This window comes from Camelus ferus, chromosome 26 (genome assembly GCF_009834535.1).
Source record: "Camelus ferus isolate YT-003-E chromosome 26, BCGSAC_Cfer_1.0, whole genome shotgun sequence".
In the NCBI taxonomy this organism is placed as follows: Eukaryota; Metazoa; Chordata; class Mammalia; order Artiodactyla; family Camelidae; genus Camelus; species Camelus ferus.
In genome coordinates, this window is record NC_045721.1 from 14,015,980 (window position 1) to 14,028,258 (window position 12,279).

The 12,279-nt window shown below is 38.7% G+C and overlaps 1 protein-coding gene across 2 annotated transcripts in view; it reads left to right on the forward strand.

The window, feature by feature from the left end:
- The first annotated feature begins 215 nt into the window (after positions 1-215).
- The window catches only part of MICU3 (mitochondrial calcium uptake family member 3), an 81,670-nt gene continuing 69,606 nt past the window's right edge, over positions 216-12,279 (forward strand). The window contains exon 1 of one of the 2 annotated variants that reach the window (XM_032468658.1): positions 216-859. In XM_032468658.1, the coding sequence (XP_032324549.1) occupies positions 470-859 (390 nt within the window). In that variant the 5' untranslated portion in view covers positions 216-469. The remainder of the gene's footprint in view (positions 860-12,279) is intronic. The other variant, XM_032468659.1, reaches the window with a different exon arrangement.

Genomic DNA, 12,279 nt, shown 5'->3' on the forward strand with positions numbered 1-12,279 from the left:
ATCAAGATACCGTTAGGGGATGGGACTGTCTTAGAGGGGTGCTACCTATGATCGGGGACGCACCCAGCAAAGCAGAGGTGAATGGTCAAGTTAGCGGAGAGGCGCCCGGACATCCGCGCACCCGAGGTCCGGGCTCGGCTCCGCCGACCTGGCTGTCGCCTGCGGTGTTGGGTTCTCGCGCAGTCAGGTGTCGCCGTGGGCGGGCGCAGTTATTTATGACTGCGGGGTTGGCTGGGAATGCGGGGCCGAGGAGCAGCTGGTGACGCCCGCTCCTCCCCAGGCTCTCCGCAGCCCGAGACCCCCGGTCCCCCTAGCTGAAGGCCGCCCGGAGGAGGACCCCAGGCCGCGCAGTTGTAGGGGTCGCTCTCGGACAGCAGAGAACCTCCGCGCGCCGACTTCTCGCGAGGTTTCGGGCCCCCTCCACCCCCTCGCCCGCCCCCTTTTAGCTCCCGTGCGGGCAGCTCCCGCTATGGCTGCGCTGAGGAGGCTCCTGTGGCCGCCGCCTCGGCTCCCGCCTTCGTCCTCGCCTCACCATCCCTTCCCTGGGCCGTGGGGGCGGCCTGCAGGGGTGGCCCTGGGCCCCCCCGGCCGGCCCTTCTCCTGCCGGGAGGAGGAGGAGGGGGCTGTGGCTGAGGCGGCTTGGAGGCGGCGGCGGCGCTGGGGGGAGCTGAGCATCGCGGCCGCGGCCGGCGGGGGTCTGGTCGGCCTCGTGTGCTACCAGCTGTATGGGGACCCCAGGGCCGACTCCGCGCGGCCGCCGGCCCCCGGGCGCCCCTCCGAGAGCGCAGCCGCGGAGCCGGAGGACCTGCTCCGCAGCCGAGGGCTGCTTCCCATCCCGGTCGCGGCTGCCAAGGAGACGGTATGTGCGTGAACGCCTGCGCGCGCCGGGCCGGCCCGCAGGTGACGCCCGAGGGTAGGCCGCCAGGTGTTAACACCTGAGCGCGGGGAGGGACGGTGTGACCTCCTGCGGGGTGCGCTTGAGACTGTGGGCCACGGTGACGCTGGACACTGGAGATTGTCGTAGTGTGAGCTCTGCGGCCGCAGGTGGAGACAACCTGTGAGTGAGAACAAACAAAATCTTCTAGGCCAGGCAGCCGCGGGTCTGTTCACCCAGGTGTTGGGAAGACGTAGATGATGCTTCACGTGCCTTGATGCGTCACATCAGGACCTTAAGGGTAGCTGCAGCCACCACGTGACCAAAACCCAAACCCAAGGCAAAATAAAACAAAACCTGACCCAGAAGAAGGCAAGGGCATGGCAGGCAGAAAGTGGAGGGCTGCTTACGTGAGAGGAAAGACTCCCAGGCTGGGTCAAGCAACAGCAGGTGATCCAGGGGATCCAGTGCAGTAGGAGTGAACTGAAGGAGTGAGTGGTCTAAGGTCTTAAAACCCACTATATTGTTGCATGGGAGTTTATTAGTCCCAAGAGAGGAAATGCCAAATACGTGTAGCCTCACCATAGGTCAGGAGGAATGAATGAAGATGTCACCAGACTGGAAAAGAAAAAAGAAATGTATTCAAAACGAGTATGTTCCCTCCCTCCCCCCTGCTAAAGGCAGATACTCTTAAGTTGGGACAGTAGTGAGAACATGGATAGGACAGCAAAAGTAGGAAACTGAAAGAAGCGAACTCCTACAGAGGAACTTCAGAAGAAACTGTATAAGTATCATTATGTAGCTGATAACATAAAGCTGAGTGTAAGGCAAGAATGAGTAAAAGGGCACAATGTTTTGTCTTATCAGTATATTTAATAAATGATCATGTATGACTAGGAGATTCACCTAGGGAAATTTTTCTTGCACGACCAGAAGAGTGTAAAGGAGTTAGAGGACAATAATTTAGAAAAGAAGCAGCTATTCTGTTTTTAACTTTAATGAAATTTGTATACCCTTTATTCTTTGCCCAGATAGGCAGCGGTGATCTGATGTAAGTGCATCAGTTCTTTTGGTGGAGGTTGTGATGAATTTAGGACAGGGAATCTATTTTATGGACCTTCTAGCGGCAAATCACAAATACATAGAACAAAATATTTTAATACAATTGAGTGCTTAAAATATTAGCAAATATCCTCAACCTTCATCCCTCAACCCTCACACACATAGACACATTAAGCTTGTGTCCTGATTGAACAAGTCAGAACTGTTAATCAACCTTAGGTATCTGGGAACAGATTAGGCAGATAGGGAATATTCAAATGGTATTATCTTTTTTATGTTTTTAAAATGAATTTTAAAGTTGGGAGACAGTATCATGCAGTTTTTAAAAGACCAACACTTAGAAAGCTAGGACTCTGGATCTGTCACTTCCTAGTTGTATCATTGCTTAATCTCTTAATGCCTGTTTCCTCATCTGTAAAATGAGTTAATAGTGTCTGCCTCATAGACCTAGGAGAGTTAGAACGGCACCCCTAACATGTAGTGAGTGTTCAGTAAATGTGTTTTATTTTTATTTTATTCACTTGTTTACTTATTTATTGTCTGTGTTATATACTCTTGGACTATTGCTTATTGTTTATAAAAATTCCTGTATGTTGTTTTAGAAGTCTAATAATACTAAAGTCATGTCTTACCCTTGCCAAGTCTCCAGTTGTACATTATTCCTTTTGTATTTCACCTTTTCCCCCTTCTGAAAACTTTTATAATCTTCTTTTGGTTCTTTTGAAAATTTTACAATAATGAGCTTTGGTATAGGCATTTTTTTCATTTAGTGTGCTATATACTTACAGGTCCTTTCAATATGGAAATTCATGTCTGAAAGTTCTCTATACTTTTCTTGTATTATTTCTTGGACAGTTTCCTCTTCTTTGTTTTGTTGTTTTTTTTTTTTTTTCTGGAATCTGTATAAGTTTGAAGTTACACTTCCTGACAGATCTTAGTCTAAATCAAATTCTAATCTTTTCAAAATTCCAACTTTTAAATCTGCGTGTTTTTATGAGGTATACTTGTTATCTTCCAGCCTTCCTATTAAATATTTTATTTCAGCTATCCTAATTTTTTAATTCAAAGAACTATTTTGTGTTCTCTGATGTTCATGTGTTATAGCATTCTATTTTGTTTTATGGGTGCTAAATTTCTCTTTTTATTGTAAGGATATTAATAATGGGGTTTTTTTAATTGTCTTCTACTCCATGCATTGTGTTATTTCTTCCAGATTTTTTTTTTATTTTAATTATTCCTGTTTGATTTTCTAAGTTTTCATTTTCATATTGGAGGTTTTCCTCACCTATCTGTGGTTGTTGCTTTTCCATATTTGAGAGCCAGTCAGAAGTTCTTTGTACATGAGCACGCCTTTTCGTGTGGTGATCTGGGCTTTTCATTAGAGTAGCATTCAAATGTCAGTATTTTATGTCTTTTTCTCTGGTGTCATTGAGCTTCTTCAAAGAATAGGTGAGGTGGGAGGAGCAGGAATCTTCTGGCTTCAGGTGCAGGGGCACATATGTGTGAGAGCATGTGGGCTGGGGGAATGTCCAGTGATGTGCTTACACGTTGTTGTCTAATCCTCTCTTTTCTGCCCCACCAGTTATTCTTCCTCCACAGCTCCTTGTGTTCCCTGGGCCTTATCTTTTCTGGTGTCTGTCCCGAAATCAGCTTACTTCAATTGGGCCTCCTTCTCTACAGTCCCTAGGTAGTGCCTCTGCTCCCCTGGGTCAGTTATCACTCCTCCAGCTCTTCTTGAGCGTTTTAATCTCCTCTCCTTTTCTCTTTCTTAGTTCTTGTATGTTTACATCTTTTAAATAATTCCTTTATTGTGATTTTTATGTGGTTAGGGGAGGAAGAGGTTGAAAGAAACTTAGGAGGTCAGCCTGCCATTTATCAGAAATGTTTTAAACCTGTGTTGCCATTTCATTTTTTATGCTTATTTGATTTCCCTGAAGTGGTAGAAGTGATTCCTTTTGATGTTTAAAACTATAGCTAACAACCTTTGATTTATGCAGCCTCTTTTAAGCAACATTTCATGCTGAACATAAACCTAGCATATAAATTAACCTGTATGTGTGATGAGAATAATATAACTCTTGGGAGTGAACAGCAGTAACCTGCAGACATACAGTTCTGTTACCACAGCCTTGAAGGTTTTTGTTATAAAGACATTGCCTCTGAACTTCCTCCAGAAGGCCTTCCCTGACTCTATAGATTTGTTAAAATACCGCTGCTTATCCTGTACTCCCAGATGATGACTTTTTGCAGTTAATTGTTAATTGTCTGTCTTCTCTACTTATCCTAGCCTTTTAAGGAGTGGCGTTGTGTTGGTCTTGATCATCTTTATATCTTCATTGCCTGGTATGGAGCCTAGCCCTGGTAGACAAACGATAAATATTTGTTGAATGAATAAGCCTGTGCTAAATATTTGCATGGGACGTACACGTTGAAAAGATGCAGCCACGTTCTGTGAGAATTAATAGTTTTATATTTTGTTCAGCTAAAGTAGTTATTTATAGCATTAAAATTGGGAAGACTTCAGTCAAGGTCAAAATTCCAGGCTTTGGGAGACTGAATCACGTGACACTGTATTTATTTTAATTGTGCAAGTTTGGCTTGCCAAAATTTTTCAGTGAACTTGGCCTTGAACTTTATTAATATTATAAAGAGATGCTGACAAGATTCTGTTTAGAATCCTGCAGTGTTAGTCTTAAAGTGTTATTTTTATTAGTGGAAAAAAAATCTTTGTTCTAGAGCTGCCTTTTTGTTTCAGGTCCAGAATAAAAAAAAACTATTAGATTGTTTAACATACTTTAATCCAGTATTTTATGTGTTTTATGTATTAAACAGAACACATGATCTACTTTATGATTTGTTCAACTTAAGAAGCTTTAACCCATTTAGTTTTACTCTCAAGTGGAAAAGAGAACAATACTTTTATCTCTGTATACTTCTATAATAATTACCAGTGATCATGCATTTTTAAGTTTCTTTCACTGTGTACCTTTTCCACCTCTTTCTAAGGCAGCACATTTGAGGACTTTTGAGGTTCTGTTCTTTCCAGAATATTGAAGAATTTGCCAGATGTGTAAATGTAGAAGAGTCCTAATGTTTTACTGAGTCAGGGGAGACGCACAGATGTGAAATTAAAGATACGTTAATTCTGTATAGAATAGCACTGTTGTAGAGGAAGCTTAATTAGGTGATCCCCTCTTTTGGTTTCCTGAATCACCTTATGACATTCTACCCACATCCCTTCTAGTGGCCTGATCATGTTATAGACTCACATATAACAGAGTGTAGGGGTTTTTTTCTAAGTAAATCATAGAGTAAAATTTGGATGAATTTGGAAAAACATATTTCCTCTTTCTGGTTATACCAAACCAGGAGGTAAAGAAATGAATGCACCTTTTTTCTGGGTCTCAAGGAAAGATAGGTACAACATTTTATGGATGTCCTTTTATTCAGATTGACGTTGGAAATTAGGAAATGAAATTGCCATGACCTTGAACTTAAATTAAAAAAAAAATCTTGTCTGTAATTCTCTTCCAAAACTTAGAAATTGTCAAATAATGCACAGCAATGAGTTTGAATGAAGTTGTATAACAGTTTTTTCTTTTTCTTCTTGTAAAAGCTCCTCGTTAAAAAAAAAAAAAAGATTAAAAACACTGAACTGTATTTTGAATTGGAATTCAGATAAATAGTATTTGAGTTTAATGTGACTTCCTAATTAATTCTCACATTCTCACATATAATTCTGTTTGTGTAACTTTGATCTGGACTGTTTATAAGTACTAAGTAAAGTAAAATGTAGCTGCCCTCTTACTAAATATATAATTTACCTCTAATAATTTATGAGAAATAGGTGGCACTTTCTACCTGAAGGTTAAAGAAGACATTTAGGATCATTAAAAAATTATATTAACCCTAAATTTTTGCAGCTTCTTTGAGGGAGATTTCATTCATCCCCCACATAACACAAAAGCCTTGTATTTCCTAAGATTTTAATAAATTCTTATTTAATGACCAAATGAATGAATTCTAAACCTGGTATTTTTATTATTACAGTTCTTCAGAAATCTGTCCTTACAAAATCGTCTCATCCATGCAAATTTGTATTTGACTTTAGGAACTGGGAGATAATCTAAACACCTGAACACAAGGTAGAATAATAGATATATTACCTCATTGTGTTCTCTGTGAGGACTCGTGATTAGACACTGAATCATAACATTAATAGTAGATGTGAATTTAGTAACTAATTACAATTTTATAAGATAGCAGAGTGCATACATTATTGGTTTCCTTTCCTCTCTCACTCTAAGCGTATGAGAAGACAACAGATTCATCCTCTTTGAAGTTTTTAGTCCTTTAGTATCAAATGATTTGATGTTTTCCTTATTTTGAGATATTTGCACAAGTAAAATTATTTATCTAAATTGTTGACCACCTGGTCCCATACCAGTTTTCAGAAGTTGCTTAGTTGCTGTCAGCAGATGGCTCCTTTAACCCCTTCCCTCTCCACTTCTTTTTCTTTTAAATAACATGTGTTGTGTTATAGGCCTTAATGTGCTGGAGAGTATTATCTGGTCCTGGAAAAGTATTATAGACGACCATTTATGTCAGAGTATGGGATTCTGTCTAAATGATTAATATTTTAAAATACTTATGTGTCAGTTTCTCTCATCTTCATAGCCACAAAATCACGATTTGTGTATCATGTCCCATTTGGAAATAACACATTTCAATTCACCTATTCATTGATCCATTTATTCATTGAATACTTGAATACTTTTTTCAAGGAATATTTATTGACGTATAGTAGGTACTAGGGATTTCGTTGTGGATGAAAAAAATTCATGTCCTTTGTAGTTTATATTCTTGTAGGGGTACAGAATAATTATAAAATGGTAAAGTGATGTGATGGGGAAACTAGAATATACCATTGGATCATGCAGGAAGGACATATAACCCTGACTTGAGACCTTATATGAAGCTTCTTGGAGGAAGTAATATCTTCATTGAGACTTGAAGGATGAGTAGGAATTATTAGGTAAAGAGGGAGGTGGGGGGGATGAAGAAATATATTCTAGGTAGGAGGGAAAAGCATATGTGAGAACAAGCATAGTGTGTTCCCAGGACTGAAAGGTCACTGGATGAAAAACACTGAAAGGTCAGTGTCTTTGAGACAAGTGTGATCAGACTTTAGGCTGGAAGCAAATCAGGTGTTATAAATCTTAAGAGTAATAGGGAGGCATTGACAGATTTTTAGCTATGAAGAAGATATAATCAAATTTGCATTTTAGGAATATCATTTCGATTGGATGGGGAAGTTGAGGGAGGAATGCAATGCTGAAAAGCAGGAGGCCAGGTAAGATGCTGTTGCTTCTTAGGTGAGAATGTTGGAGGGTATGATTCTCCATATTCTTTCATTAAAAAAATACATGTCAAGCAGTTTTTAATGATAACATTTCTTTAGACAAGATACGGTTATGGCTTTACTAGGAAAATGGCAGTGAAACAAGTTGCTGGATTGGAGAGATTCAGGAGGTAGGATCGACAGGACTGGCAGCTGATTAGATTGTAGGGATGCGGGAGATGGGTGTCTAGGATAATATTCAAGTTTTTGTCTTGGGCAATTTGGGTGTATTGCGCAGCAATTCACTGAGACTGAGTCCTCACGAGAGAAAAAAAGGTTGGGGTGGTGGACATGGATGATGAGTTTTTAACTTGCACAGTGGAATCAAGGTATCTTCGGACAGCTCAGGGGAAGTTTCTAGTTGTATATATAGGTCAGAAGCTCAGGAGAGAACTCTGTAGTATAGATATAGATTTGGGAATCATCAAGTGCTGAAAGTCATAAGAATGGATGACATTGTTCAGAATACTGGAGAACGAGAGGAAAGCACTTAAGGAGAGAGCCCTGTTTAGCCTCAGTGATTTAAAAGACTGACAGAAAAAAATGGAACTCTGCACAAAGCTGCCAAGAAAGATCTAGACAGATTAAAGAAAGCCAGGAGAGTCATGGAAGCCAACAAAAGATTTGCACTTCAAATAAGAAGTATCAGAATGAATGCTGCCAGAGGAGGTCAACAAAGATGAGAAATGGGATGTGTTTGATGGTTTTAGCAGTCATGAGGCCCTGGGTGGGTGATCTTGGTGAGATCCTGAAGGTGAAAATCAGATTATAGTTGGGTAAGTTGAGAGTATAGGTGAAGAAAAGCTGAGGTGGACAAGGTGAGGTAAGTGTTGACAACCTTTTTATGATTTTGGCCATGAAGAGGAGTAGCGAGGACAGTAGCTCAAGGGAGATAGAATTGGTTTTTTTTAAATGAAGACTTTTGAATATAATTTAATTTCTGAAAGAAAGAAGAGGAATGCTGAACCCAAAGGAAAGTGAGGATAATTGATTTGCTGAGGCCCAAGTTGGAGATGGGAGCTGAAAGTTAAAGCACAAGGGTAGAGTTTACTCTTAAGATTGATGCCATACCCAATGTGATTTGGAAAAGGATGGGAGGAGACAGAGAGCATACATGTCTACAGGCAAGTAGACAGAGGAGTTCCTGCCCGATGGCTTTTATTTTCTTGGTGATGTAGAAGGTGATGTCATTTTCTGGGAGCAAAATAATAGAAATTTGTGGAGTAACCATGATAGATATTTGGGGGAGAAAAGAGGATTGAAATAGCCACTTAAAACAAAAAAAAACTAGAAAACCACAAAATCTTTTATTTGCAGTTTTAAATGTGAGTTTTTAAATGATAAAGTGAATTTTTAACGAGCTCATGAAATGTAGTTTTTCAGTGAATATTTTTGTATGGTCAGAACTTTGGCTGTTCTAATTCTTGTTTATGCTCTCTCTCTTTTTGAGATGTATAAACCCTAGTGATATGATCTAATTAGTACTTTTTTTACCCATGATGTAATATTTAACTTACATAAGAAATGCACCAACACCCTATAGATTTTATTTTATTTTATTTTGTTTAAAATTGATGGGCAAGTTTAAACTGGAGTGTATTAATGCTACTGATTTCCTACAAGTATTGTGCCAAACTTTGAATAACTTTATTTTGTATAGGGTAAACACTCCTGTTTGGAGAAAGATGTGTTTTAAAAAATTGAACAAGTTTTATTTATGGCATTATCTGGCATTAAAGAAAATGCCTAGTCATTTGTCTACTAAATAGGATTTTCTAGATATATTATTTTCTTCACTTTCCTCTTTTAGTAACCCTTTATTCCTTTATCCTCTGATGTATTGATAGATTAATGTAAGCTAAGTAAAATGTGGACCCTTAGTGCTGTATCATTTAATTGACAGGCATAGGGTTTGCTCATTAAAGAGTTATTTTTCCAAATTGGAAAAGTAGAATCCATGTTTTCTGTATTTTTTCCCGTTCAGTAGCTTGCATTTTATCAATTTTAATACTTCACTCTGCCTCCATAATTTAGAATACAGGAAGTGTATATAAAGGAATTTCAAATAATTTCATTTTTTTCCTGCTTTCTAATAAGGATGATACCTATCCAGTTGATGCTGTAGTATTGACTAGGTGAGAGATCTGGATTATTCCTTTCCCTGGAAGGGATATAATGGATTATTCAAGTTGCTTGCAACAGTTCAAAGTGAATTTTCCCTAATGGACTTCATATCAGGTCAGAAAGCCTCTCATAGGTTAGGTACAATTTAAGCTAGCTCCACCCTTAAAATTGGTTCCATTCAAATAAGATCATCTAAACTTCTTCCAACCACTTTAAATGTGTTATTACTAATCTAAGATGGGATGCGACTTGTAATTCTCCATTTACATTCAGTCTTGTCCTCAGGATATTGAGAAAGATATTGAGATGTTACTGTCATCAAGCTCGGTGATGGAGTCCAAAGTCCTAATAGACAGCTTTTGGACTCAGGTTTGTGGTGAAAGGAGATCAGTGTGACCCGAACTTTACCACCTTTCTCTATTTGATCTTTGTTGTCACATGGCTTCCTCCAGACTGCTTCCTATCCAATTAAATGGGTCACATCAGGATTTTATGTTCTCCTAGTAAAGAATACAGTCTGGTAACTTTTTGGTCTAGTTCTGTGTAGCTGTGCTATCATGTATGCCTGTCATGCTCTCCTCTGATCTGCCAGCCCTGGTGTTTACATAATCATCATAAAAGTCAGGTGGGAGTGTTGATTCAAGTCTTTTATAACACAGACTTGGTCAAAGTCAAGACATCCTATTTGGGGAGTAATGTTAAAATCTATACTCCATACTTTGATTTAATACTCTGAATTTTATCAGTCCAAAAGTACAAAAGTACTATTGTGAACAAAATATTTAACTATCAAAAACATCACACATATATATCACCAAATAATTAAAATCTAGAACTTATCCTAATTATTAAAGTAGTAATTTAAAATTTTTTATAAAACTGTAGGCAAGGAGGCAAATTTCTCAAGATTCCTGCCATTTGCTGGTCACTTAGTCAGATGGCGCTATCTAACTGCAACAAAGACTGAGAAATGTGACCTTATTCTGTGTGCTTTTGAGCCTAGCTAAACATCAGAATTCTCCCTCTAAAGAAAAACTAGAGAATGAGTAATAGTTATATGTCAGTCTTTGTTAGTTGTGAAGTATCTTGTGTTGAGAACATTGCTTTTAAGTGAAATGAAAATACTCAGAAGTAAATTAAGGAATGCTCATTTAATAAAATCAAGTGGTTTAGACTTCTGGTTCTATCTATACAGCATGCTATATAAATCTATCATAAAAATATTTTAAACATCCTTTTAAATATCATACCATACTTTAAAAAAGTTAAAGAAAATTGCCAGGGGCAGAAATAAAGAAGAAACTAATAACTAGAACAGCGTGAGCTATGGCTTACATTGGGGAGCAATGAGTCTTTATTCATGGAATTCCAGGGATTTGGATTTTAATGCCTCTGTGGGGACAGGAGACAAGACCTTGGGAAGTTGGACGGAGACACCACCTTCCTGAAGCCAGAGCCCTCATCAATAGAATGGACTGGAAAAAAAATCAAAAAACCTTCAGCCCCCTCAGTACAAGTTGATGACAGGGAAACCTGAAGATGTCTGCCTGGGCACTGTAGGAAAAAGGACTCTCCTGAGAATGTGTAAAAATGGTCCCACCCTATTTCATATGGGTTTAGAGTTAGAACTTACATGACCTATGCAGAGAAAAAGCTGATGCAGCTGGCAGAAAGAAACACAGAACTTCTTTGGAGGAAAATGCTCTGAACATTCATTGGGCATATGTAATTCCTGCAGAGAAGACCTACAAGAGGATAAGCTCATAATCCAAACTACAAAGTGTATTAAATTCTGTGAAAGAGAGTCAGCAAACTGAGTGATTAGATTCCTGACAATTTAACAATAGGGTGATTTGATTGAGTCTATAAATTAAGTATATTCAAAATGATTAAAGACATAATGAAAAATCAGTATGAAAAAGAATAGGTAGATTACAATAGAAAGTCAAATAGAACTTCTAGAAATGTAAAATATAGTCTTTGAGGTCAGATAGATTAGGCAGCATATACCTTAAAAGGCAATTAGTGATCTGGAAGGTAATTTTGAGAAACTACACAGAATGTAACACACTTTTAAAGAAATGGCAAATACTAAGGAGTGTTAAAGACGTGGAAAATAGACTGAGAGGGTCTAATTCATCAAGTAGGGGTTACAGAGGAGAACAGAGAGGATGAGAGGCAGTTTTCTAAGAGAGAAAACCTGAACAGTTCTCAGAAAGGAACAATAACATTAATCCTCAGATTCAGGAAGCATAAACAGTCCTGAGCAGGGATAAATAAGAATAAATCTATATGTAGTCAGATTGTAGTGGAACTGTAAAATTAAGATGAAGAGAAACAGGGCCAAATTCCTACAAAGGAGTAGCAGTTGGTCTGACTGAAGACTAATCTATGGCAGTGGATAGAAAGCAGAAGACAGTAGAGTCTCTTCAGAAAGCTGAGAGAAAACAAGTGTCCCTAGATTTCTTTACCTAGGTAAGTTATTATTTAGGAATGAGGATAAAATCAGTTCGTTTTCATAAGACTGAGAGAGTTAACCAATCTTTGATCATCATTGAAGGAGCAAATATCAGGAAGAAATGAACATGAAAAAGGGTGGATTTCAAGAAGCAATGGTGAATAAAGAAATTAGTAAAAATGGGGGTAAGTCTTAAACATTGACTACATATTACAACAATAATTATTATTATTATGAAGGTGGATCTCAATATTGGACAACAATGATATGCAAGATAATAGAGCTTGATTAGACTTGAACTGTTCTATGTGGGAAAGGAAAATGAAATTAGATGCCTACCCCGTGCCATAATAATCCAAG